Source organism: Mus pahari, chromosome 8 (genome assembly GCF_900095145.1).
Source record: "Mus pahari chromosome 8, PAHARI_EIJ_v1.1, whole genome shotgun sequence".
NCBI classification, from domain to species: Eukaryota; Metazoa; Chordata; class Mammalia; order Rodentia; family Muridae; genus Mus; species Mus pahari.
In genome coordinates, this window is record NC_034597.1 from 21,281,439 (window position 1) to 21,309,287 (window position 27,849).

At 48.8% G+C, this 27,849-nt stretch overlaps 3 protein-coding genes across 4 annotated transcripts in view; 2 read left to right on the forward strand and 1 right to left on the reverse strand.

The window, feature by feature from the left end:
- Window positions 1-8,240, forward strand: part of Actr8 (actin related protein 8) — a 15,370-nt gene extending 7,130 nt beyond the window's left edge. The window contains exons 4-13 of the mRNA XM_021203336.1: window positions 1,392-1,496; window positions 1,743-1,916; window positions 2,379-2,472; window positions 2,676-2,808; window positions 3,664-3,817; window positions 4,463-4,558; window positions 5,203-5,343; window positions 6,194-6,458; window positions 7,079-7,242; window positions 7,992-8,240. Of these exons, the coding sequence (XP_021058995.1) occupies window positions 1,392-1,496; window positions 1,743-1,916; window positions 2,379-2,472; window positions 2,676-2,808; window positions 3,664-3,817; window positions 4,463-4,558; window positions 5,203-5,343; window positions 6,194-6,458; window positions 7,079-7,242; window positions 7,992-8,135 (1,470 nt within the window). The 3' untranslated portion in view covers window positions 8,136-8,240. The remainder of the gene's footprint in view (window positions 1-1,391; window positions 1,497-1,742; window positions 1,917-2,378; window positions 2,473-2,675; window positions 2,809-3,663; window positions 3,818-4,462; window positions 4,559-5,202; window positions 5,344-6,193; window positions 6,459-7,078; window positions 7,243-7,991) is intronic.
- Window positions 8,241-11,279: 3,039 nt separating this feature from the next.
- On the reverse strand, window positions 11,280-23,906 carry Il17rb (interleukin 17 receptor B). The gene is made up of 11 exons (XM_021204026.1): window positions 23,748-23,906; window positions 21,822-21,846; window positions 21,007-21,147; window positions 19,247-19,374; window positions 18,513-18,639; window positions 17,322-17,369; window positions 15,849-15,991; window positions 15,452-15,517; window positions 14,393-14,492; window positions 13,171-13,266; window positions 11,280-12,331 (listed from the first exon to the last, which is right to left on the reverse strand). Exons 1-11 carry the CDS (start codon window positions 23,805-23,807, stop codon window positions 11,766-11,768), a joined length of 1,500 nt encoding a protein of 499 aa, XP_021059685.1. The 5' UTR covers window positions 23,808-23,906; the 3' UTR covers window positions 11,280-11,765.
- A 73-nt stretch (window positions 23,907-23,979) lies between these two features.
- Window positions 23,980-27,849, forward strand: part of Chdh (choline dehydrogenase) — a 32,947-nt gene continuing 29,077 nt past the window's right edge. Inside the window, exon 1 of one of the 2 annotated variants that reach the window (XM_021204144.2) lies at window positions 23,980-24,280. The gene's annotated coding sequence lies outside the window, so the exon portion shown is untranslated. The remainder of the gene's footprint in view (window positions 24,281-27,849) is intronic. The other variant, XM_029541354.1, reaches the window with a different exon arrangement.

Consider the following 27,849-nt stretch of genomic DNA (forward strand, 5'->3'; position numbering starts at 1 on the left):
CCTGTGCACGGTGTACAGCTCTAGGGTGCCTGTGCACGGTGTACAGCTCTAGGGTGCCTGTGCACGGTGTACAGCTCTAGGGTACCTGTGCACAGTGTATAGCTCTAGGGTACTTGTGGAAGCTGCCCTCCGTGAGTCAGGAGGGGAGTGGTGGGTAATTGTGGAGTCCTGGGACGCTTCTGTCTCCTGTAGACTTCAGAAACACCATACTCCAAGTTTATTTTCTTGAATGTCTTCAATAATAATTTACAAACCTTAAAATGTTCCAGCTTTTCTGGAGAAGGGTTTTAGTTTTTGTTTGTTTGATATGTTGGAAAACAATGCATGTACAAAGAATTGAATTGTGAAAAAAGCATGGACTCAAACAAATGACTGTAGGAGACAAGACTTGGGCGAGTGGTAATCCCTGTTACCCAAACTTGGGGACTACACCCAGAGGGATGGGCTTGTTGCTTAGGATACGAGATGCATTTTCTCAGCAGCACCACTGTTTGCTGATGCACTTCATCCTCAGCGCTGCAGAGGAATGGGTGTCCACTTCCAGTGGTTGATGTTGACCTTATTCCCCCAGGACATTTAGCTGTGTAGGGCATCCATGGCTGCCAGAGAGAGAGGGCACACATCTGACCTCAGCATGCAGGAGATGCACCACATGTCATAACTTTTCCCAAGCATTGTGGAGCTATAAAAAGTCATTATATCCACACTCAATTTTTAAATTTTTTTACACATTTGAATTTGTTAAAATTAAGACACACACCATCCCAAGCCCACAGTTTCAAGATGACAAATATCTTGTCCTATGGGAAAGTCTTCATGGGCAATAATGTGTGTGTAACAGTCCATTCCTATGATAAAATGATAATTACTCTTTCCTGCATCGCCTCCTGAAGGACTTGCCTCAGGGCTGGTCTTTTAAAAACTTTAAAAATGGATAAGTAATAGGAATAGACCGCCAGCAATAAGTAGTGTAGACTGAAACATACACACACTCATTTCAGTGTCATACGTTGTGTGTGATTGTACGTGCTGTACTGTTGTATGACTGACAGCTTGCTTCTGTAAGCATCACCACACAGATGAAGCTGTGTGCCATGACTGGGCATGCCGTCAGAAGATTTCAGCTCTGTCAGGACCCTTCAGAGCCACTGCTGTATATGTGGCCTGTCACTAAGATGCCGTGTTACCTGGCCGTGGCAGGACTTGCATATGTTCATTAAGTCATGATGTAAATATGAGTTAGAATTTCCAAGAAGACAGGGAAGAATAGAGGGAGAGAGAAGACCAGTCAGGATCTCACCATGTGTCTCAGATTTTTGAGAGGAGACAAGGGGACTCTGCACTGCCCCTGCCTGGAGAAGTCTAGCTCATTTCTTGATTTCTGTTTCCAGACACGCTCCTATAACAAGCAGATGCGACCTGCCATTCTAGATCACTGTTCTGGAAACAAATGGACAAACACATCTCAGCAGCCTGAGTATTTGGTAGGAGAAGAGGTAAGAAGTGTGGACAGTGGATGGAACAGAAAAAAAAACAGCCAATAGTCCTGAAATGCACTCTGCTGCATCCTACCACTTTTAATCCTGCTTTTGAGGAACAGAAATGTACACTGGACCTCTGAATTGTTGGCTGCTCTGTGCTCAGAATCTAGAGCAGTTAGAAAATCCTGACTCTCTGGGGTTTTGAGTGAGTCCAGAAAGCCCTCAGGGACAGCTCTAACAATGCATTTCTTCCTTTCCAAGGCCTTGTATGTTAACCCACTGGACTGTTACAACATTCACTGGCCGATCAGGAGGGGTCAGCTGAATATCCACCCAGGCCCTGGAGGCTCCCTCACAGCTGTTCTGGCAGATATTGAAGTGATCTGGTCTCATGCAATACAAAAGTATTTGGAAATCCCACTGAAAGATTTAAAGGTGAGGGGAAATTCCTGGGATGCCTTTGAGACTTTTGTGAATACAAGTATTTGTTACTCAGTTGTGTGTATGTAGTGTAATGTCCTTGAAGCACTTGAAAACGTGGGCAGTGAGGAGACCTTTTCTTCCTTCCTTACTCCTGTCCAGTGATTTCTCTCCCCGACTGTGTCATTGGTGCCTGGGTACTGCTCTGAAGCCAGTCAGCTTGATGGCGTTTGTGGCTTTTCTTTGTACCTCACTCAGACACGTCACCTCCCTAGGTGTCACAAGTTTACAGTGATTCTAAAGAGTCAGGGGACTTAGGTTGATCCTGATGCACACAGAGGTTTGAGCTTTTGTTCAAGGCCTGTGTCCGAAGCTGCTGTCCTATGCGGGGAAGCCTCCATGGGGTAGGCATTATGGGATTGGACGTGACTAGACAGTTGTTGACCCGTTCTTCTGTTTCTCACTGTTATTCTTCAGTATTATAGGTGCATCTTGTTAATTCCAGATATCTATAACAAACAGCATGTGAAAGAGCTGGTCCATATGATACTGATGAAGATGGGCTTCGCAGGTATGCCTGAGGTGCCCCTGACACCCTCAAACTGCTCAGCTAACTGTACGCACTGACTTAATTAATGTGTGTTCTGAAAGGAGTGGTATCCCTTAGCTGTTTGCCTAGAGATTTCTAGGCTCCTAAGTTGAGTTAATCATTTGTTCCATGGTGTCTACTGCAGTGCGTCTAACTGCTGCCACTCTGCCTCTTTTTAATGTCAGGGATTGTGGTCCATCAGGAGTCTGTGTGCGCTACATTTGGGAGCGGCTTAAGCAGCACCTGTGTTGTAGATGTTGGGGACCAGAAAACAAGTGTGTGCTGTGTAGAGGATGGGGTGTCTCATCGGAACACACGGTAAGGCTCTTAGCAAGTGCCATTTCCTAAGTGTTCTTCCATCACAATCCGTTCAAATTTCCACTGGCCAGAAAGTACCTGTGAGATGAAGTCTGCACAGGAGTCCAGAGAGACGGGTGTAAGTTCTGGCAAGGCCTAATTTATGCAGATGGCCTTGTCCTGGGGGAGTTTTCCAAATTACATTCGTCTTTGCATTTCCCAAGAGCCATGGTATGTGGTACAAGTCAAGTTAGCTTTGTGGCTTTTGCATGGTCGTTTACTCCAAAAAGCTTTATGTAGCAGGACTGTAGACACAAAGCAGGTTTTTCAGGTCTACATTCTGTAGAGTTTTGAATATCTGATTCCCTTATCATAGCGGTGCATGAGTTGAGTGTTGAGTGACTTATCAAGTCTGTCTCCTCATGACGTCTCTAATGCACATGTGAATACAATGAGCACTGGACCAGATCTGCTTGTCTAATTCTGTAGTTTTCGAACTACAGGATAAGTGAAGAGCCTCTCTCCCTCACTGTAGTCGTGTGCCTCACAGGAGTGTCATAGTGGATGCTGTCACTGAGCCTCTCTCCCAGGTGTTTCTTGTCTGTGCCCGATTCCTTTCTATGCTAGTGAGTGAAAAGCCAATCTGCCAGTGGTAAGCTCCGTGATCTGTCCACAAACCGATCTTAGCTTTATCTAGTCCTAGTCCAGAATACTTTGCAAACAACTGGTGTTCTTGTCTAGAACATCATTTTGGCGAGAGTTCTAGTCTCTCATCTAACTGGTCTTTCAGTTCTTACAACAGATGTATTTTTTTAAAGCATGCTGTACACCTTCTAAACTGACAGATTCATGGTCTTCCCTTTCTCCTAACTGTAGGCTTTGTCTGGCGTATGGGGGCTCTGATGTGTCGAGGTGTTTTTACTGGCTCATGCAGCGAGCCGGATTTCCGTACAGAGAGTGTCAGCTAACAAATAAAATGGATTGCCTCCTCTTGCAGCACCTTAAAGAAACCTTTTGTCATTTAGATCAGGTATGAACAATTAATATAGTTGATTATTTTTGGTTCGGGAAAAATGTAAAATATTTAAAAGGGACTTCAGCCTTACCACTCTCGTGCTGTCTGTTCACTAACCTGGGGAAGCCAGGGTGCCAAAGCTCTCCTGCTGTGCAAGCTCTCGGGTGGAGTCAGAGTTGTGCCCGTGCTCTGACCGCTGTGCCAGTGGACAAAGGGAAGGGAAATGAATACAACATGCAAGGAGATAGGTACAGATGTTCAGTGAGCTGTGTACAGTGCATTATCCGCAGTTAATCATTTCAGCGTGTGGATTGCTTCAGTTTTAAACTTTATTTGGGTGACACAGTTGTCTTATAAACCTTGGTAAACTGTAAGTGTCTCAGCTTTGCAAGGTACAGAAGGACATACTCTTACTGAGTCCTCATGTACACTGATGTCTACCAGTAATGGCAAGGCCAAAAAGTACAAGTGTCAGAAATCTCGGGAATGAAGTGGAGAAGCGAGGTGCAGCTGAGCTCCTGTTTTATGGGGTTTGGAGCAAATGGTGCAGAGCTGGAGGATAACCACTTTCTGTGTGGGTTCGTCCCGTGGAGAGGCTCGTGCAGAGCTGGAGGGGTTCCGAACACTCCTACTGACAGCAGCCTCTTTCCCTGGCATCAGGACATCTCCGGGCTTCAGGACCATGAGTTTCAGATTCGGCACCCGGATTCCCCTGCCCTGCTTTACCAGTTTCGATTAGGAGATGAAAAGCTCCAGGTAACTTGACAGTGTATGTGTCCCTGGGTAGACAGAAAGTCGTCCCTGTTGAGTGAAACAAGGAAGGAGCGTCTCAGAGAGGACTGCAAATGTTGGAGTCAGAATGCTGGCTCCTCAGATTGTTATCCCCCAAGCCAGAGTGGCCCTGTTAGAATACAGATTAGGGCAGATCCGCCCCCTTCTTTTCTGAATACTGCTTTTAAACTATGTGTATATATGCATGTATGTACACAGGTGCCCACAGAGTCCAGAAGGGGGTATCAGATCCTGGGGCTCAAGTTACAGGTGGATGTGAGCTGCCAGGGTGGGTGCTGGGAACAGAATTCAGATCCTCTGCCAAGGATACTCAAAATTGCTGTGCTATCTCCCCATCCCCATCAGAACATGGTAGGTTTTCCTATGGCCTCTGTTCTTGCTAGGGAATCATAAAGTAGATTGTAAGCATTTACTTTACATTTGCTTTGAGAGTCTCACATGATGCTGTGCCAATCATTCAGGTGGACTGTGAGTTTTCTAGTCTGTTGTGCAATCCCTTTCCAAGAAGGAGTGCTGCCCAGTGTGACATGGATCACCTGCTTGGTGGCTTTTGTCTGGGGAAGACTGAAGTTCCACCCTTTCCTTAAGCATTCTCCCTCCATGCCCAGGCTCCAATGGCGCTGTTTTACCCAGCAACCTTTGGGATTGTGGGACAGAAGATGACAACTCTGCAGCACAGGTCCCAGGGAGACCCTGAGGATCCGCATGATGAGCATTACCTGCTGGCTACCCAGAGCAAGCAAGAACAGGTATGCAGTGGCTCTGCTGGGGGAGGGGACCTCTCCTCACCTTACCCAGAGTTAACAGGTCCTTACTTAATACAGAAAATATTGCTGTAGGCATAAAGCTGAATTGTTTGTTTGTTGGGCCCAGTAATCGGATGTCTGTCGGCATAAGCTATAGTTCTCAAGTGCTAATCTGGTATCAGCAGCCCATGGCAGAGACTAGGGTTGGGACCTTGCTCATCTTTGTTCTGTCCTAGAGACCAAAAGGAGGTAGGTTGGATCTGAATGAGGATTCCATAACAGTCACTAGCCTGTGACTCTCATTCTCATACCCTTTGGAAAGTCAGCTTAGAGAGAGTCCGTCTCTGTCAACATTTCAGTTTTAAAGCCCACTGATGGATATCAAGTGTCTAGAACCTGCCCACATGCCCACATGGCCAGAGGCTGCTTTGGCCTTGGCGGGCATCCTCACCTGTATGCCCAGCTTACTGAGCATGGGTATAGGCTATGTGTGCTGCGCTGATCTGTGCTTACCTTATGCCCAGCATGGGTATAGGCTGTATGTGCTGCGCTGATCTATGCTTACCTTATGCCCAGCATGGGTATAGGCTGTGTGTGCTGCGCTGATCTGTGCTTACCTTATGCCCAGCATGGGTATAGGCTGTNTGCTTACCTTATGCCCAGCATGGGTATAGGCTGTGTGTGCTGCGCTGATCTGTGCTTACCTTATGCCCAGCATGGGTATAGGCTGTATGTGCTGCGCTGATCTGTGCTTGTGCTGTTCTGAAGTCATAGGAGGGGAGACTCTTAACTGGACAGGGCCACCAATGTCCACTGTGCTCAGACCATCACTGCTTTCTCTCTTAACTTACAGTCTGCAAAAGCCACTGCAGACCGCAAGTCTGCATCCAAACCCATTGGATTTGAAGGGGATCTCCGTGGCCAGTCCTCTGATCTTCCAGAAAGACTCCATTCCCAGGAGGTGGACTTGGCTTCTTCCCAGGGAGACTGTTTGATGGCAGGCAACGAGTCCGAGGAAGCCCTCACTGCGCTGATGTCTAGGAAAACTGCCATCTCACTGTTTGAGGGGAAAGCCTTGGGCCTTGATAAGGCCATCCTGCACAGCGTCGACTGTTGCTGTAAGCTCACCCTGGGTACCAGTACATAGTGTGGGTGCAGAGGTGTGATCTGGGTCAGTCTTGCTTGTGAAGTGCAGCATTTTCTCAAAATATCAGCAAGCCTGCTCCACCCTCGGCTTGCCAGAGGCTAGGGACCCAGCAATGCAGTGCAGGTGGTCCCTGGCCCCATTGCAGTTGCTTTGCCAGTTAGTCTAGTGCTGATGATGGAGACTAACAAACACCATGAAATTACAGCTCTGGTCCATGTTAGAGCCTAACTAAAGAGTCGCAACCGGGCTTCTGATGAAGACCTGTAATAAGGGATTCTTCCTTCTCTGAGTCACGTGAGAAATGTGAGGGATAACTGGAGGGTTAGCATTCAGATGCTGTGACATCTGCGCTGAGAAGGCCTGCAAAACCAGTGTGGTTAGCCAGGCAGTCCACAGCACACCCCCGTGGGCCCCTGTAAAAGTTTGCTTCTAATCCTAAGAGGAGTGGGATGGGAAGTGGGTGGCTGGTCCCCGACTGCAGTGCTGAGGGTGGGTCTGGGGGCAGATCCCAGATGCTGTCGGTTTGTTCAAGTGTCAGATAGTGGACTGGCCTTCTAAGTGAGTAATTGGCAGGACGGCACTATCTTTCAGCGTCCGATGATACCAAAAAGAAAATGTATAGCTCTATCCTCGTTGTCGGAGGCGGTTTGATGTTTCATAAAGCTCAAGAGTTTCTCCAGCACAGAATTCTCAACAAAATGCCACCTTCATTCAGGCGAATTATTGAAAATGTGGATGTGGTCACAAGGCCTAAGGTGAGTTGTTTCGTGATACAGGTGGGACAGTACTCACTGACACCAGGTGGTTCCATCTAACTAACACATGAGGAGAGTGAGATCCAGGCAAAGCCTCTGGCTGTGAGTGTCGAGAACCTAGAGAACTGTGAACATGACTTTCCGTGGGTCACAAGGGTGGCGGGAGCTCTGGACTCGTGGCTAGATTTCTTCTGGTTTGGTGTTTTTGCTTTTAAAAGATTGATTTTATGTTATGTGCTACACGTATGTCTGTGCCCGCATGTGTACATGGTGCCTGTAGAGGCCAGAAGATAAGAGCAGATCCCCCTGGAAGTGGAATGGAGGTAGTCATGATCTGACTTGTAGGTGCTGGGAACTGAACCCAGCTCCTTTGGGGGGGTGGTTAGTAACCCCTGAACCATCTCTCTAGCCCTGATTGGGTCTTTTGAGATACACAAACTCACTGTGTGGTTAAGGCTGGCCTTGAATTCCTGACCCTCCTGCTGCTACCTCCCAAATGTGGGTGTTTACTGCCATGCCTGGCCAGCTTTGAGACTGGTTTTCTTTTTCTGGTCCCTGTTCTCTGGATTTTCGTCTTATGAAGACTCTAGGTGCGTCAGGGCAGGGCTGGCTCTCTCTTGCCCTGAGAACCAAAACTGTTGCCTTTTCTTCTCTCTCTGGTCGACTGAGCAAGGGTCCCAACCTCATTTGCGGAAAATGGTGTTGCGTGTCTTCCCTGCCTTAGCTGAAATGTCTTTGTCTCTGGGTAGGACATGGACCCCCGGCTGATTGCATGGAAAGGAGGCGCAGTACTGGCGTGTTTGGACACCACTCAGGAACTGTGGATTTATCAGCGAGAGTGGCAACGCTTTGGTGTCCGAATGTTACGGGAACGAGCTGCCTTTGTGTGGTGAAAACCACAACCAAGTCTCGGGGCATAAAAGACTTGAAGAGTGTATGTATTGTAAGTTATTGACCATGAAGCTTAATTTTCCTAGAATTAAATTAATTCAATTTTATGTTAAAGTATGATACTGATTTGAGATAATCTACTTTCAGTCAGGCTTACCCTGTCCCTGATGGGAAACCTTGCTGTCCAGCCTTCCATCCTGATGAAACTTTAAGTGTCATGTAGCCCCCCAAGGGGTGCTATGTGACCACTGGAACCAGCTGTGGCATTTTCTCTTTTTTCTAGCAGTAGTTAGGAGCTAAAGTGGTCAGTCTGGGTTCTGTGCACATCACACAAGGTCCTCTTGGAGTTAAGCATTGTCTTTGTAACACATACACACACACACACACACACACACACACACACACACACACTTCTCAGGGAGCACTCCTGGGGGCTACAGCACAAGCAAGGCAGGGTAGGAGAAGCAGAATTGTTTAGCTGGCTGTTAGGCATCTGTTCCTACCGTGTCTGTCAACAGGCATGTCTTGGGGAGGACAGGGAGACAGGTAACAGTGGGTCAGATGAGCCGAGGAGATCAGCATGGACTGTAGCAGTCTCGGGTGCACAGCCCTGTTGGCACTGTAAGAATAACCAGATAAAGCAGCTTCGAGCAAGAGGGGCTGCAGATGGACGGTCCAACCTGGGAATACTATTTGGAGATGTACTCTCATATTTGAAAATGACCCGTTTGGATCACGGTTATAGACTATGATTTTATGTTTCTGGGCTGATTAGACAGTTCACACTCATCCCTGTGCTCTCCGAAGCACAGTGCACCTGTTTTAACCATTCTGCACACGAAGGTCTCTTACAGTAGTAGGTGATGATTTGGAGGAAGTTGGTTTGTAGTCCAAGTTTTGACACAAGCCATATCCATCTTCTGTTATCAGCACTCTTAAAAGCTTCTGGCAACTGTCTTCCCAAACAGCTGAGCCTTGCCACGCCTGCACTGCCTGACATTGTACAGTGAATGTGATGCTCGTGTGCCACGCCTGCACTGCCTCTGACATTATGCAGTGGATATGATGCTCATGTGCCATGCCTGCACTGCCTTCACCTTACCTGAGTATGAAGTTGGCTGCAGGGAGTTTGCGCTTTATGCATCTTTGGGTTTTTATTTTATTTGTAAGACATGTGCTAGAGTGAATGAATCCCTTTAACATGGGCTCTTTTAGCACACTTGCTGTGGCTTGAAACCAGGACCTTGTACATGATATGCAAATGCTCTGTCACTAAGCCAAAAACCCAAAACATGACCTTGAGACAGAGTCCTTCCCTGGAACTCACAGCTCTGCTTGCTTCCTTCCAGGGCACGGCAACTTAAAATGTGTGCCCCCCCGGGAACTGGAGAGCCAGCTCAGTGAGGAAGGCCACTTGCTGCTCTTCTGGGAGATCTGGGTTCAGTGCCCAGCACAGGGCAGGCCCTTCCCAGCCATCTGTAGCTCCAGCCCTAAGGCTTCTGAGGCCTTTGGCCTCTTGTGAGTCATACTTCTGAGTTGATAGACACTCTTGTGAGTGGATACTTACATGCACATACCCATTGCAGATACACACACACACCCCTAAGACATAATTAAAAATACATAGGTTTTAAAAGTGTTTGCTAACTTACCGGGTCAGTTACAAACTTGCTTTTTTTTTTTTTTTTTTTTTTTTTTTTTTTTTTTTTATGTAGCCCTGGCTATCCTGGAACTGTGTAGACCNAGGTTTTAAAAGTGTTTGCTAACTTACCGGGTCAGATACACCTTTGCCTCTTTTTTTTTTTTTTTTTTTTTTGGTTTCTCAATTATGTAGCCCTGGCTATCCTGGAACTGTGTAGACCAGGCTGGCCTTGAACTCAAGAGATTTGCCTGCTTCTGCCTCGGAGCCCTAGGATTAAAGGGGTGTGCCACCATGCCAGACCTTCCAGCAGTCAACTACCTGAAACAGGGTCCCATTACAAAACAGATTGATCATGTGTTATGAAGCCATACTAGACAAATACTTACGCTAATATACATTGCTGTAGTTTCTACATTAAGAAAAAAGCTGCTTTGAGAAAGTAACGTGAGCTAGAAGGCTGAAAACCTTGCAAGGCTGTATCCTGTTACTGCTTCTTCTGGTTGGGGTTGTTTTGGATTTTAAAATAAGATTTATTTACCTAGGGGTGTAGCTAGATAGCGCATCAGTTAAGAGCATTTGTTCTTGCAGAAGACTGGGATTTGATTCCCAGAGTCCACGTGGTTCATATTTCCAGTTCCAGGTCATCTAGCACCCTCTTCTGACCTCAGGCACCAAGCATATGTGGTACACAGACATACATGCAAGCAAAGTACTACTGTATATAAAATGTATTTTTAAAATGCATGTAGAGTGTCCTAGGAAGCCAGAGAGGGTTATCGGGTCTCTTTGACACTGGAGTTAAGATGGCTATGAACAGCTGTGTGGTTGCTGGAAACTGAAGCCAAGTCCTCTGGAAGAGCAGCCAGCGCTCTAAGCCCCAGAGCCACCTCTCCAGTTCTTGGTGGGTTTTTATTTCAGCAATTGATTATAGAAAAGATATATTTCTTAAAGAGAGCTAATTTCACTTGAAGAATTAGTTTTGATTTGAATAGGAAATGTTATGTAATAACCAAGAACTCTGGGAACGTCAATAGTGGACAGGTAACTGGACAAAAGTAGACACTAGATTTATAGGTAACAACTTGTGTTCATTTGGGACAGAGCCTCACTATGTGTCTCTGGCTGGCTTCACACTCACAGAGGTCCTCCTGCCTCTTCCACTTGAGTGCCATGTGCCACCACATCCAGCTGGTGATGTGGGGTTTTGGTTGGTTGGTTTTCTCTGTGTAGACCAGGGTGACCTCGAACTCAGAAGTCCTCCTGCCTCTGACTCCCAAGTGCTGGGATTAAAGGCGTGCGCCACCACCGCCCTGCTGGTGATGTGCTTGTATATTCACTTAGAGAGTCACCTGTGAGAGACTGGGACGGATTTCAGTGTCAGAACATTTGTCTAGTGTGCATGATACCCTGGGTTCAGTTCCTAGCCCTTCTGAGATAAAAAGTAAAAGGTTACCTGTCCAAACAACAAACAGTACCGTGGTTACACACACGCTGGATCATCTGGTCAGGCAAATGCGGCCAGCTTGTGTGTGTAATAGGCTTTTTCTCTTAGGAAGCTACACATTAGTGAGAGCCTCCCAAACGGATTATTCATTAACAGATTAAAATGTTACAAAACGGTCTACGTGCAGCATAGAGCATGGGCAGCACAAGACGGACACAAGCTGACAACCTGACTGGGAAGTGCCATATTACCTCATGGACAGAGTGCGTGGTTCTCAGTGGTAATCATTACCCAGCTTTGGGTATATCCCAAATGTAGGTCCCACTCATTATTGTCTGTAACTGTATTGTCTTCGTAAATCCAGCTAATAACTGGCCTCGGGCATGAATGCTCAGTTTCTGTCTCTGCAAACTCCAGTTTTAAAGCAAGTTTGTACATAGCACTTCCTCCACACAGCCTCTATCGTACATTTCAGAGTCATCACACAGCATTTGTCACTGGAAGGGAGAGTAGGAAGGCTTCGGGGTCTCTCTTCTCCCGGGTGGGCTACAAGGGTGAACAGCTACCATGGCAGGCTTGTGACCGTTTCTTCACTGACATGCTCTGCGTAGCCTTGAGAAGTTCCGTGTGGAAAGCTGTGGCGTCCTTCATGAGATGATACTGGGGGCAGACACTCAGGGCATTATAGTCGCCTTTGAGGTCTGCTCCCCCAAGATAGACCACCAGGTATTTGTGCAGATGGGTCTGGCTGCTGAAATCACTACAAAAGAGGTTAAAGGCAAGAGGGAACAGATCCTGAGAGTTCTCCCTGGCGCTGCCCTCATTGTGGCCACAGGCACTGTCACAAAGGGTCGGGACGTCACTGGGAAGAAGGAAGACCACTTTATCTGCCGCTTGCTTCTGAGTGGTCAGCCACTGCACCGGCCCCATCTCGGCAATTTTCTTTTTCTGCCATTTTTCAAGGATGACTTCACTTCTGCAGTAGTTTTGAAGAAAGTCAGCAAAGTGACAGACTGTGTGATGGAAGCAGATCTCAGAAGGGTAAACCACCAGGACCTTAATGAGGGGCAGGAACATGGTGGGAATAGGAAAGGACGTCTTCGTGCTCCTTCCTGGGGGAGAAGGGGGGTGGAGGAAACTTTGTTAACTGTATGACAAATAGCAGGCCTTTACAGTAATCTAAAACTACTGAAGGATCCCCACCAGACAGTGTCACCCAGGATCAGGGTCAGAGCTTTGTTCCTGATAGGAGAAAAGGTCCTTGATAGTCCTATTGAAGACCTGAAACACTGATGCTTGAATCTTAAAAGCATTTTAAAAGATGTATTTCTAAGGCCCTATCAATAAATCAACCTTCAGAGTCAAGCCATGTTCTTTTCAGATAAACTCAGCAGCTGTTGAGGTTTGAGGTCACCGTGTTTGAAGCAGGCTGCTGAAACTTCAGTACTGTGACACAGATACAACCTCTACCCATCCTTTTAGGAGTTGGCTCAACTGTGATTTGCACCATTTTCTCCCTGCAGGTGGTAGGGTTCTCGTACCTCTATGAAGTTTAGCCCCACCCTGTGCTCCACAGCAAGACTATGTAGAAAACTACTGTAACCCTGTGGTAGCATGGCACCAACAGCATCCTCTAGATGCAGATATTCCTGAGGTGAAAGTTCATGTGGCTTTCTTAGCTTAAAAGTGTGGAGTTAATCTTTTGCCATGATGTAGGAATAACTTCCAGAGTACACTAAGCTCCTTTTTGTTTTTTTTGAGACAGATCCTCATGTAGCTCAAGCCAGCCTTGAACAGTAATTGATGACATCCTTGAACCCCTGACCCCTCTTCCTCTTCCTCTCTAGGGCTAGTGCAGGTTTATGCTGCCACATCTAGCCAGGTTTCTTTTTCTACACATACAGATGGGGAGGATCTCACTAGAGGGTCTTCAGAAAGTGACCACCCTTACCTTGCCTCCAAGTTAGGTAGATCCCAGCTGCCAGCAGCCACGCAGCCACCAGCAGCACCAGGAGGAGAGGCAGCCAGCTTCCCAGTGTGCTCCTGTCTGTAGGGAACAGCTCGGTCACCCTATGTAAACGGACTCTTTACTCTCCTTGGGAGTTTAGACCTTTCAAACCAAGGACTAGAATATCTTGGGGGGGGGGGGTGGATCTGCTGATTAAGGGTTCTTTGCTGGTATTCAGATCTCTTCCCCCCCCCCCCCGAAAAAATGTATTTGTGTGGGCTGGAATGATGGTACAGCCATCACGGGCTAGGCTCACAACACTGACAAAAATATTAGTGTGATGTGTATGGACGCAGGCACTCATCCCACAGCGAATGTGTGGCAGTCAGCTTTAGGGTATGCACTCCTTCCTTTGTCCATGGGTTCCAGGAGAGATCCAACCCAGGTTGTAAAACATGTGTAGCAAGGGACTGTCCCCACTGAGTAGCTCACCAGTGTTCTCCCTGGATTCTCAACAGGCACTGGGAGCATTCTCTATACTCGGGCTTCTAGTCCTCAAGCACACGAGTTAGCACTGTGCCAACCAGAGTTTGCACACTAGGGTTTTGTTTGAAGAATTTCTGATCCTCAGGATGAACTTACATACATAATACACACACAGACCCTGGTTTGCCCACATAGAAGTCAGGGTCCTAGGGTAATTATCAAAAGCTTGTCTGGCTGACTCTTGTTTTTCGGCCCCACCCATGGGCTAGGTTCAGAACATTCTGTATGTTCATAAAAAGAACCAAGGCATCTCTAAATCTAAAGACATTTTCCAGAACATGCTCTCAGGCACCAGGGCGGTGTCTTTTGGTGCCAGTGTTCCTGATTTGTTAACCAAATAAGATTTGGAGAGAATCGGAATGCCTTGCAGCACTGCTGACACCAGTCCGGGGTTCCCATTCTGTAGCCCCATGGCACTTAGAACAACTCCTGTGCGCTCTTCCCCCCTCCACCCCCTTTGTATACCCTGCTTTTGAGAAGAGAGTGCCTTCGTTTCAAACAAGCCTTTCTTACTTGGCCATCAGCTCTCTGGGACTTTGGCAGAGTCTGTCAGAGCAGTTCCGGGCACACAGGCAGGGACCTCTTCATGCTCCTCACAGACAGCATAACCTGTTTCGTATGAAAGGGGCCCTGTGCTTCCCAAGTCTCTGTCCATCCTGTGGTAATGATGGGTACTTACTGTCATCTGGAGGGAAGGGAGCATTTGTCTCTGAGCAAAGCACAACTGTCCCTTCGCGTCGGATGCAGTCATTGTCGCAGGTATTTAAGTATGGGGTCAGCTGAGGAGAAGGGGCAATCAAAGTGCCTCAGGAAATGTTGTACAGTGTCCCACTTGAAACACCCCCACCCCTTTTTTCTTTTTTTCTTTTTTTTTTTTTTTCTCTCACACCTCTTGGCATGGTCAGTTTTCTGCCTGGTTACACTTCTGGTGACCCCAAGACCAAAATTCCTGCAACGCCCTTGAACTTTGTGCCTCTCACTGACGTGGTATTTTCCTAATCTAAAAGGGCAGCCCCATCCTGATAAACATACAAGTCGTGCCCCCGGACAACAGGAGGTGACCTCCCTGGCCCTCAGGAAACCCACAGCCTCCTGAAAGGAGCAGTTGCTGTGGCCCCGGGGTCTGCTGTCCTGCTTCACCCTGACTGCTTGGTGCTCCAGGGAGTGGAGAGTGACTTGGGTGTGGTTGTGTTGTACTGTGATCCCCTGTACACCCATGTTGTAAACTACCGGGGACCCGACTTCCTGTTTCCACCTGGGCCACCCAAGGCCCCCAGACGACAAACAGTTGCTCTCCAAAGTTCAGGCATTGATCTGCACCCCAGCCTTCCAGACCCAAACCTTTGCATCTTCACCTCTCACTTGGGGGAAATAAAATGGCAGTCCTATCTCAGCATGACTCCTGGAATCCATGATGGTAAATAGAAATGAAAACACTCTGGAAAGTCCACAGCCACCAGTCCAAACAAAAGACACTACAGCTGCAGAGTCCGCTTTCTGATCTCACCACTGTGGAGACCGATAACGCGTCCCTGATAACGCTGCTTGACTGGGGAGAGACTTGCCATCCTTAGAAAGAAGCATCAGAAGGCTAGTTTGTATCAGCTGTTGAATACTTACCCAGAATTCGAGATATCCTAGGTTTAGTCCCTAGCATCCCACTACACAAGCACATACAGAAAGCATCCGTGGTGGAGCGACCATTTCCCTCCCTTCCCAGGCTACCGTTTTAACTCACCTGAACCATGGCACCTTCGCTCTCCTCAGTCACTGGAACGGCTACAGACATCCTCGTCAGTTTATTCTGGTGCAGACAAGTGAGACACAGACAAGAGCTTTAAGTCACAAGTGTGTACAGACTCTCAGTGATGAAGCCACTCTTCCTGACTTCTGATGCATGGACTCTGAATAAGGACTCACTTGAGAAGCCTAGAACTTCTGCCTTTAGTTGATTTTAGATGCCTACAGACACTTGTTTCTACTACATTAATCAAGGTAGCCCTAGCGTGCTTGGACAACAGTTAGCTCCAGCTCTCTTGAAAGGGATCCTATTCAGAAGGTCCTAAAATGTCGATACTTCCCTTCAATACCAAAGCTAGAGGTTGGGAATGGGGTGGTGATAAGGGGGAGAATACCTCCAGCACTCTAGAAAACCCCAACATCCTGTCGCGTCGGATGAGAATCGTGTATCTGTTTCCAAGGGGATTGGTTGTAAAATTCACTTCAACCATCTTCTCATTCTTTTTACACGCAGTGATGTTTGGGTCCCACAGGCTTCCTGAAAGTTGGAGAGTACCCTGATAACTCCTCCCTTCTCTGAGTTCCCAAGGGGACTTCACAGAAACAAATCTAGACCTTGGGGCACACACCCAAGAGACAGGGACTCTAGTGTATCTTCTGACACTGTCCCCAGAATCCAGAGTATCTAATGTCCAAGAAAGTTTAGGGACTACCCCCCCCCCCGATGCCACCACTTTGCTACAAATAGCTTCCTTGAGCTGGGAGTGGTAGGTATAGATCTCAGTCTATGACTGGGTTCAGTGCTCACCCTACATTTTGAGGTGAGAGGGCTAGGGCCACTCTTTTCCCTTTCTAGGCTGGGAGGAAGAGCCTCAGTTTAGGAGGTGGGAAGGTACGTCCCAAAATATGAAGGAAGCGCACCAAGACTCGGGACTTACAAGGACACGCTCCCAGCCTTACTGACTACAAAGGAAGGAAATGCACACAGCTTACAGGAATCCATGGCAGATCAACTATCAGAGAGTCTGTTGTCTCATATGACTTGCAAATAAGACTGGAAAACTTTTCCAGGAACATGTGTATATATAATAACACAGGCTATCCTCCCTACGGGAGGGACCACTGTGGGCCCTGGCTGGAACTGGTCCTAGGGGAATTGGAGAGCTGACGGGAGGGACCACTGTGGGCCCTGGCTGGAACTGGTCCTAGGGGAATTGGAGAGCTGACGGGAGGGACCACTGTGAGCCCTGGCTGGGACTGGTCCTAGGGGTGAATTGGAGAGCTGATTCCAGGTCCTGGACTTCACACCCCCTCACAGCTCCGTTCTTTTACAGTGCTCTTTTGGGGGGAGGAAAGATCTCCCCCAGTGTCACTCACTTCATCGGCATCACAAGGCTATACTGCTCTGAAGTTTATACTTACCCTTAGAAGCTGGGATGAGGGACTGACTATCTAAGAGCCTGCATAGTGAAGGGAGTCTTTTGAGAAGGCAACTGGGGCCTCACTTGGACAAACTCTCACACTGTTTGTTAATCCAAACAGAAGGTACCCAGAGCCTCCACTGACCGCAGGCCAGTTGTGATGTGCAAGTGTAAAGGCTAATGGGACTCTTTCCAGTCACTAAACAGCTCTCCATGGGCACTGCTTTCAAGTGGGATTCACGATAAAGTGTTAGTTTACACAGGGACGATAGCTGCTGGATAGCTGGATATCTGCTCAGCCCAGAGCCACTCCAGCAGCTCCTTCACTGAGTGACTTAGAGAACTTCCATCTCTATACCTCAGCTATTTATCTGTCTGAGGATGGAGGACACTTCATGGGCCCCAGTCAGGAGTCTTTCCAAGTGACAGAATGCTACATCTACTTACCCGCCTCAGTGCACTGCTTTTTATATTTCATTACATGGTTTAGGCAGCCTGGGAATGTGAATGAAAGTTGATACATTTAAGTAAAAGGTATAACCCTTTGCCCGGTACACACACACACACACACACACACACACTCACACTTCAGATATGAAAGACAGAAGATCTAAATAGGAAATCATTCTCCCATGGAAGCTTTAAGTAATCTCTTTTAAGTACAGCCTTTATCAAAAACAACCTCCAGGAGGTGACATGGCAACAAAAGTGAGAGCTGAGAATACACATAGGTTCTGCCTCTTCCAGACATGAGGCTCCGGGTGGTAGGTACCCAGATGCCTAGCAGGCACGACCCTCACCAACGATGTCACACACCCCAGATGGGACATAATGAGAAGAATTCAATGCCTTCTGTGGGATTCATACCCAAGCCTCATATCCCTGGCCTACATACAAAGCAAGCATCAGGCAAGTTCAGATTGGAAACAATCTAGATAATGTTTGACAAGGTTGTGAAAAAGCGAGGCCAGAGGCTGGGGTGGCATAATGACCGAGTGCCTCTGGCACAGGAGGAAATTGTAATGGGAAAGCAGCTGAAATCCAAAGAGCCTGATGTTTACACCAACGTTACTTCCATGTTTTCATGAGTGCGCCCTGAAAACAAGATGCTGGCGACCAGTGGAACAGGAACCGAGAGCTGCATGGAAACATGCCACTCTTGTAGCTTTTCAAATACCATCTCCAAATAAAACTCAAAAAAAAAAAAAAAAAAAAAAAAAAAAAAAAAAAAAAGGCATCCCCCCCACACACAAACACAATAAACAGCTTTGGGGTCATCAGGAAGCTAAAAAGTACCGTGTAGTAAATGGTGTGACATCAAAGCCACCCTGAATGGCTGGCTCAAGGCACCAACTGCGAAGGACCAGCGTTGAAGCTTCCCCATTGCTATGTACACTGCCCAGGGCAAGTGCTCGGATAGATGATGCATTCTGTGGCCTGCCTAGCACCCAGGAACATGATTTCCCACGTTTACCTAACTTAACACTCCCTACCCTGAGTGAGGACTGCTCAGCACTGTGTCCACAGAGGAGGAAACTGACAGCTTCGAAGGGTCCCCAAGGCTCGTTGCACCAAACTACGTGCCATTACACAGGTGAGACAGTAAGACCGAAGAGCCAAGGACGTGAGGGAGTTTACCTGGCGAGGTGAAGTTCACAGACAAGGAAGGGCTGTCCTCATTCATATTAGCATTGGGGATGTTATGGGCGCCGATGAGATAGAGAGTGCTCAGCTCCACAGGGAAGCCTACATAGGAGAATGTCCACTGCAAAGCAAAGCAAGGCAACTGTACAAGAGCAGAGCACCGGGGGGGGGGGCATTTTCATTTGTATTTTCACAATTACGTATTGCATGTGCACACGCTCGTGTGTGTGTGTGTGTGTGTGCGCGCGCGTGCACATATGTACATGCGTGTGCTAGTGGGAGATCATGCCATAGTGCATGTGGGAAGGTCTGGACAACTTGGAGGAATTGTTCTCTGTACCATGTAGGGCCTATGGACTGAACCTCGGCTGTCAGACTTGAGAGCCTCTGCCCACTTTTCATTTGTCATTTGATGGAGCACGCTATGCTCCAGCTGATGCAGGTCTTTGGCCAATGTCTCTGTAAGGAATGGGCCCAGCCCAATATCCTGATGTATCTCAGAATAAAAACAAAACGGTGGCATTTTAGAGCCAGGATATAAGTTCAACTCCCCTCACTGCGTTGGGCATTGAGTCCCAAAGATGCTGCCTTCCCGCTACTGAGCAGACAAGTAGAGTTTGGAGCCAGGCATCTTGCTCTGCTCTGCATCATCGGGCTTTTCTGAAGCATGCTATTCATGCTCCTCACACGAAGGGTCTGTCCGTCAAGGACAGCCTAGAAGTACTTGCTTTGCCGCCGGAAGGTCTTGTCTGGCTCTGGAAGGCCTCTGTGTAGTTGCACCTCACACAGCTGTATGAATTCATGTTGTTTTTGCCACTCACGCAGATCTTGGTGGCCTTCAGCAAGCGGATGCTGGCTGTAGAGACAGTTAAGTGGGAGGTTGCTTTCGTTAGCGCTTATGTGACGCACGCGCGCGCGCACACACACACACACACACACACACACACACACACACGTACCCAACAGTTCAAATGCTTTGTCTCGGCTAGTGTGTACCATGGTACCCAGGGTGCTGATGGAGTGGAGGTTTTAGGAGTCTGGGGGGTGAGGGGGGGGGTCAAGGCGGGTAATTCTGCCTGATCTTCCACAGTTCATCAGCAAGAGGTGCAAGTTCAGATTCCAAAGCCCAAGACCCCTGCTGTTCCTAGGCTGGCCTTCGTTGTTGTACGAAGTGCCTGTGCTTAGTGATGCATCTGCCCTGGTCTAAGATGACTGCTTTGGGATCTGCACATATCCTCGGGTGTGTCTTTCAGTGCAGGCATATGGGCATTTCTTTCAGGCCCAGGGAAGGGAGGAATGGGTCTTTTACACTGCTTATTTCTGGTTTAGTGGATGTTTCAGGCTTTAGCTTTGACTTTTTTTTTAAAGACCCTCCAAGCATCAGGACCTGACTATGCCTGTTTTGACCGCCCTATGTCCGTACAGACCATACTTTCTCGTCTGTCTGTTCCTCCATCGCTATATTTCCAAGTTCCCTTTAAAGTCCATAACAACATTGACCAAAAGACCTCACCCTGCTTGATGTGGGGCCAAAGCCTATTGTAGCATCTCACAGGAATGTCCTGGGGCCATGCCCTGGTCCTTCCAGCCCCACTCCACTCACATAGATCCAATCCCCCTTTGGGGCATCCCTGGCTGCCTCTCCTACTACTCTGAAAAACACACTGATGACGCCTGTCACCGACTTGTTTTCCCAGGTCAAAGGGACCTCCCGGCTCTTTCCACAACTTCCTGGAGCTTTTGAGACAAGGTCTCACCCTGCAGCCCAGGCTGTCCTGGAACTAGTATATAACCCAGATGGGTCTCCTGTGTCAGTTTCCCAGGTGCTGAGGACCCCTGACTAAACCAAGTTTAATTTTGGCAGATGGAAACCACAGGCGTAGTCATCAGGGTCCCAGGATTGGCTTGTATAAGGAACTTGCATGTTGTTCTCAACATAATCTGGAGAAAACGCCAGGACTTTGATGATGTCATTTGAAAAGTAGGAAAGTAACCTAAGCAGCGCTTTTCCTAAAATGAGGGGAGTCATCTCTGCCACTAAGTGTGACTGAGGGAAGCCTTTGCTCATCAGTGACTTTGCACACTTACACACCCAGCCAAGAGCTGCCCCCAGCCCAGTGCTGCCTGGGCTCCCAAACCCCATCCTGATGTCACACCACTTGTTTTGTTCTTTCATGTACCGCGGTAGGCATGATTACAGATACAGCTGTATAGCTCTTTGTACTCTGACTACTCGTGTTTGTTACATCCATAATGTGACACACACACACACACACACACACAGAATTCTCATAGCTGTATTGAGTTCCAAAGTTTCCACATTGTGATTCCTTTTTGCTCTTGGGCATTTGCATGCTGTTATGAATAGTGCTGCTGAACACATCCTAAGATAGTATATGTCTGCGGTGTGTGCCGAGGAACGGAATTAATGGGCCCTATGTCCTTCCCATTTCTAGTTTAGTAGACACTGTGACTGATGCAAACTTACCATCTGCCCGGAGTATCCAGCTTATGTTCATCAAAATTGAAAACTCCTCTGTTGCCACGCTTGTCTTGACAAGTTCCACTCGGAGGTCCCTCAAGTCTCCTGGAGTGAGTGTGTGTTGGACCATCCACTCTGGAGATGGCCCTGGGAGGAGGCAAGGGGACTTCATTTGATACTCCTGTTTCTGGCCCACTTCCTCCAAGTGGTCTCTCCTGTTCCATCACCTGTTCACAACTCACTTCTGCTAAGGAAAGCCAAACTCCTGGATGCTGGCAGGTTTATGCACCTGAATAAATTCTCTTGGCTTTATGGTGTGTGTGTGTGTGTGTGTGTGTGTGTGTGTGTGTGTGTGTGTTTGACATGTTTACTAACACCAGCCCTCCTTTCTCCAAGCCTCACACAGGACTCCACCCAGGACACTATGACAGCTCTTTTTCATAAAAGTGCCCCACCTTAGCTGCCACTGAACCTTCCGCCGCTCGCTCTCCCTAGTCACTTTCTTAAACAAAACCCACCCATTCTTCAAAGGTTACCATGTCGGGTACCTACGTGTAAAACATTTGCTGCCTACTTCCGACAGTGGTGTCACCCCTCGCACCCTAATCTCTGTCCCTCTGTGGAGTGACAGGTACTGCTTCCCACTTAGCATGGTGCGTCCCACTCTGCCTGGGTGCTAATTCACTGGGAGGACAGCCCATTTCTAACACACCCTTACCCCCAAATTCCACCTTGAGAACCTCATTCCTGTTAGCTAACAAGGCAATATACCACACTGTGCCTGGTGTCCCGTGACCTTGCCAGTTCTCTAATGCACCCACCTGTCTCAGAGCCACACTGAATAGTCTGCAGGAAAGAGAAAAACCAAATGTCATATTGAAGCCAGTAGATCACAATGCTCACTTTACCAAATGAAGCACAACACCGTCTTCTTCCTTAGATACATATACAAGTGACAAGCTTTCAACGAAAAGACGAGCCGGGAGCTGGAGAGATGATTCAGCAGTTAAGACAGCATATTGTTCTTGCAGAGAACCTTCGTTTAGGCTCCAGCTCCCCAATTGGACAACTCACAACAATTGCCTGTAACTCTAGCTCCAGAATTCATTGTCTTGGTTTCTGAGGGTGTGCGCACGTGTGTGCGCGCGCGCGCGCGCACACACACACACACACACACACACACACACACACTTAAAAATACAGTTCATTTTTTTAAAAGAAAAGAGCTAGCTTGATTGCACTTTCCAACCTGAGGGGAATTGAGCTGCCCCACTGTAGCTGTGATGGACTCTGGCTTAGCCATGGGTATGCCTGGTTTCCTGGCAGCTGCTCACCCACTTGAAGACCAGGTAGGTCTGATGTATGCTTTCTTTCCCTGCCTCGGATTACTGAGGGCCACTGTGAGGCCCCTTGTACCATCTAAAGCTTAACTGTTGGATTTCAGGATCATGTAGTGATTATTAATTTCTCCAAGTTAAGGATTGGCTATGCACAGAGGAGAAGAAAGCAGGGAGCAATGACTGCAGCCCACAGGACACTCACACCCAAGTTCATATCATACTTCTGAATGATCTAGAACTCAGCTGAGCTACTTAGAAAACCGGAGTGGGGGGTGTACTGTGATCTCATCTTTCCAAAACAGCTTTCAAAAAAGTAAAACTCACTAGTGTCTACGAAAGGCCAGTTACTAAACCCTTTGACAATTTCATTAAAAAAGGAATAGTATTGGTTTGGAAATAGTATATTGAGCCTAAAACATTTATTTTAGTTGTCAGTAATCTTCAGTGGCAAGACACAATGTGACAAACCCAAGGGACTCTAATATCTCAGTCCTCTCATTTCCAAAACCTTTGTGAAAGCACAAAGCAGAGGTTTTAATGGAGCAAATTGGGTTTGGATGATGTCATCCACTGTCCTTTGCTTGGTGACATTCTCTTAAGCAAATGAGCCACCTAGTAGGAACCAAGTTCTAGTTGAATGGGAGCAAGACAAGGTTTGTAGGAAAAGCCAGGCGACGGCTCTACATTTTGCAGAGTTCGTTCGATGTTCTTCACAGCTGCCCCCGGGACAGTTTTTCTCTTGCACAGAGAGGGCAAGGGCTTCAGGACACCATCAATAAGCTGTGACTTTCCACAGTCAACAAGGATGCCTTCCACTGTGTGAAGAGAGCAGGGCACCTAAATGCCTTGTTGAGGATGATCTTGTTCCTCTTGAATAGCTAGAAAGATTCTTTCAGTCATGGAGACGGGAGAAGAAAGGGAAGCTGCCTTCAGGAGTCAACATGGCCCTAGACAGACAGGAAAAGCAGGCAAGCAGATGGATGCAGGCTGTCTGTTGACCCAAGAGGTGGGCAGCACAGATGTAAGCAATACCGTCTTGTTTGTCATCATGAACCCGGGGACAAGGCATACCTGTGTGAGTTGAGTACCACCCTTTTTCTTTTCGAGGAGAAGACTAAGACTAGATGAGCTCAAATGCCCAGGGCGGTATCAGTGACAGTTCTAACCCTCACGGCCCAGGGAAGCGGTCTGACAGCAGATACCTTCCAGGATGGCAATAGATGGATGGTGTGAGTTCAAGGCCCATCGCAGTTAGCTCAGGGGTGCAAACTGGCCCCTTTCTAAGGGTGGGTCATGGACAATTCCTTGACAGTTGAACTGGCAGGTCTTCATGCGCTTGTCGCTTGTCAGGGTTCAGCTAAAAGGATGGGAACCGAAAGGGTACCCACGATGGAGGGGGATGCTTACCGGCTCTCGAGGCAGGGCGCTCCTGCACATTGCGGCCAAGATCAGCAACACTAGCAACATGGCCCGGCCACCGGCCACCGCCCACCACCACGCGGAGCTGGGGCAGGAGGTCCAGGGTCCTCTTATCCAGGCGCCGGCTGCAGCTCTCCGGGCTCCGCCTCCCACAATACCGCCCTGTCCTAGCTGGGGCGGGCGCTGGCCTGATCCCAGGACAGTAAAGTGGCCGCCTTGTGGCCCTCGGTGCTCGCTGGGGTGGGCGGGGTGCGAATGACTCGGGCTCCGGAGGCCAGAAGCTCCAGCAGGCGCGGGGCGTGTCGAGCCCCACGCACAGGTGTGTGCTGCAGGCCAGGTGGGGCGACCACACCCGCGCCTGGAGCCCGACAGAGCAGCCCGTGCACGCGAGTGCACAGAGTGCACGCGACACTCCCGGGACGCCAGTTAAAGAACAGCAGGCTAGGATCGGCAGCCACCGCCTTCTCGGCTCTCCTGGCTCCTGTCCTTCGTGTCCCGGCCCAGGTGCGAAGTTGTCCCGGGTGAGTAGCGAGCTTCGGGTCCTAGGCTGGGTGAGTCGGGAGGACCTGAAGCCTCCTTTACCCTGAAAGAGTCGCCTAAAGAAAAGCGGGGAGCCACTGAAACCTTCTGGGCTTTGAGAGTACTAGCGACCGGCGACAGGAACTTACAGTTACAAGGTAATAGTGATAGGAATCTCCACCCCTGGCCTCTCAGGCTTTCTGGTTAAGTGTACTTCTAGAATGAGGTCTGGCGGTTACATCTGGGGTCCCCGTCCCCAAGCTGGTGTCTCAGCACTGTGGGTTCCGAGCTGAGGTTCTGACATTTGGCTGTGATGCCTCCGCCTGAATGAGATGTGCCCGACTCTCCACCACTTCTCAGACCTTAATTCTGGGAAGGTGGGCCAGGGGCCATCCTTTTGAGATGAAATGGCTTGAGAGGGGGATAGCCCAGTATCATTTGGGTTTAGAGAAAGGGCTGCAGAGCCTGGAATTTTGCTGCTTTGGCCCTATTCCTATATCGGTAGCAGAGCTGGGCTCACCAGACAAATAGACAGTGGAATTGGAGGGAGCCTCAGGCAGAAGTCCTGCTTGTCCCTGCTGAGAGGCTGGGTGGAGTCAAGCGACTGCTTTTGCTGAAGCCCTACTGGGATACAGACTAAATTCATCAGTGAGACCGACTTCAGGTGAAGACTCCGGTATTGATTCACCTGGAAAAGGCCCATTCTCTAGCCTCTGTGAGATTGCAAGGAATAGTTTCCTGAGAAAATTGTTCTGGTGCCTGACCAAGGAGATTGACAAAAGGGAGGTTGTAGCCCCACCCTCCCCTAGGACTGGGCCATCCTGGGCTCTCACTCAACCTCAGCGAGCCATTCAGGCCCAGTGGTTCCTGGGAACAATAAGCTTTCATGACAGCCTTTCTGGCCGGTAAACACTTGCCTGCTACCAGGGTGCAAAGGTGCATGCTCTTGGCATGGGAGCTGAGCACTGACAGGAACATTTCAAGGCCAGAGTACCTGCCCTGATGGGAAGACAAAATGAAGATGGCCTTGTTTTCCAGTTTCCACCTGAGAACTTTGCCCCATGGGGCTGAGGAGCCAGGCAGATGTTTAGATAACAATCAGTCTTCACTTTTGAAAAACAGCCCGTGGGGCTGTGCAGAGCAAGTTAGGAGAGCACTCCCTCTCAGCTGAGCAAGTCACAGCCGATTGCCAACACATGTTCACTCGGCGAGTAGCTGAGTGCCAGTCCCTGGGCAGGCTTGGAGCTGCTCTGGCAGAACATGCCCTGCTGTAGTCAGCTCAAGGCAAAAGGCAAGGGCTCTGGGACAGCAGGGGTAGAGAGGTCAGGTCCGGGGACAAGTCAGCCATTTCTTGGCCCCTGAGACAAAAAGGCGGGTAGGAGGTGTTTCAGCTCTAGCAGGAAAGTTCTTGACGTCACATGCACACAGAAACCGGAGCTACCTCTCCTGACCTTGGCAAGGGGGGGGGGGGGACAAACGTAAGGAATTGGGTAGTGAATTGGCTTGTTTGGAGAAATGGCTCAGGGCAGCTGGGTTTCTTATCCAGGAGAAGAATCTGGTGGCAAAGGAGAAAGGAAGAGTTGGGTGAAGCGGGTAGGAAGGGGCGGAAGATAGGGGAGAATTCTCAGGCAAGGATGCCAGGACAGCCTCCAAACACTGCCTGAGAAGAGCCACCAACCCACCTCCAAGGCCAGTGATGACAGGCTTAGAGATGACACTGCCCTGTCTCTGAGCCAGGGGCATGTACCTGCAGCCCATGTGCAGTGACAGGAAATGTAAGCAAGGCCCTGCAGCTACAGATGGGGTTATATCTGGGCCAAGAGGCTGTACCTGCCTGTCTTCAGGACTCTCTAACCTGCCACAAGTGCCTTCCTTACCCCAGAGTGATCCAAGTTGATTGAACATTCGGCCTCTAAGATGACCAGCTGGAGCGGATCCATCTGCTTAGATGCCTAAGCCTGGTCATCAGAGGCAGGGCCACAGAAGTAAAGAAGGCTTAGCCACTTCCCATGGGTGTATGGCAAGCCGCCACTCTCCTCAGAGCCTCAGTTTCCTTTCCTGTACAATTAAATGAGCGCGCCATCATAGTGAAGAGGTGTCTGGAATCTGAAGGAAGCAATCCTCAGAGTCCCCACGTGCTGCCTGTCATGCATTCTGTCTGCAGGGCTACAAGAGCACTGCGAGCCTTCACGTCCAGGGGCTTGACGGCTGCTCATTAAATCCCAGAACAAATGAATGAATGAGCACTCGCCTCCCCCCAAGGCCATGCCTGAGCCTGTACACCTGGACGATTGCCTTGGCTTTCTTCCATCCTGTAGGAGAAGGTCCTAGTGTGGCCGGTCCAGAGCCTGGAGGATGACTCTGTCTATCCCCCGACTTCCAGCAGGTCTGTGTGTGGCCACTGCAGCTGAGACTCCAAGCCTCCAGGTTTCCTGGCTCTATGACTTACTTGCTATCACTTGGCCATGGCCAGAGCTCTTGGTCTCTTGCTACCTCAGTTTCCCTGTGGAATTAACATTACCTGTCACTCTAGCAGAGCCGGCAAAAGACTCGGAAGAAACCAGAGTCAGAGGGACTCGAGTTGAAGGGTTTAAATTTGTTGCGTAGATTTTGAGCAGGGGCGACAAGACAGTTAATTTTTTTAATATTCTAATACATCCATGTCCTCAAATGGAAAAATTCCCTCAGGCCCATACATAAGTTTTGTTACTCTGCTCTACCCGTCCTGGAGAGAACAGGCCCTGAGGGTTGTTGACATGCCCAGAGTCTAGCTCCCACCCACACAGGTGGAATTTTCCACTTTGTTTTTTTGCAAATATTAATCAAGTCTCCGGGCAGTTAACAGTGGACTCATTGTCTTGTGAGGAGGGAGCCGGTTCTGGCGAATGCCAGCTGCCTGCCAGGGCTCTTTGGCCAGCCCTGCCTGGGATAGCAGCCACTGGAAGCATTCCTGCTTCGGGGACTGCCTCTGCCCTCTGTTCCTCTCTAGCCGCTTGGACTCAGCCATGCCTAATTTAATGCTATCTTGGAGCCAGAAACCCTGAGAGTCACCCAGGGCTTGCCAGTCCTTGATCTTGAGCCTGGGCATAATAGAACTCCATCTGTCCTTTGCCCAGTACAAGGGGCATAGGAAAACCCCAGACTCAGCCATGGTTATAGTTCAGGGTTAATGCTACCCCAGCCAATCCGGGAGGTGAAACCACGTGAGGGCATGACCTCTGGCATGCGACCTCTGTCCCACGGGCGCTTGTGTTGATTTACGTGTTTATATTATCATAATGGCGCCGTGTCAGAAAGTATAGACCGCAGGAGAAATGGGGAAGCCACTGTCTACTCTCAGAGCCTCATTATAGATGGGAGTCAGCCCCGTGGGGGTGCAAGGAAAGGCGGCCAGCACCGTGGTGGGGAGAGAAGGTCGGATGATCTGGGGTTTGGTAGCAATAGTTAGGTTAACCAGGAATTGATCTTATTATTGGTCTTAGTTGAAGGGTCCCGTTCTATATGTCGTGGAAGAGGGCACAGCGACAAGGATGAGGTTAAGGAGAGGCTCGGGGTTCAGGCCACAATCCGT

What these genes read in the sequence shown, in the direction of transcription:
- Il17rb (XM_021204026.1), bottom strand. Translation starts at nt 23,807, where the DNA reads ATGTTGCTAGTGTTGCTGATCTTGGCCGCAATGTGCAGGAGCGCCCTG. An exon ending in CAAGACCTTCCGGCGGCAAA is followed by an intron (nt 18,640 to 19,246) that starts GCAAGTACTTCT and finishes TTTGCTTTGCAG; the next exon opens with TGGACATTCTCCTATGTAGG. An exon ending in GGTTTTCTAGAGTGCTGGAG is followed by an intron (nt 15,518 to 15,848) that starts GTATTCTCCCCC and finishes TGTCTGCACCAG; the next exon opens with AATAAACTGACGAGGATGTC.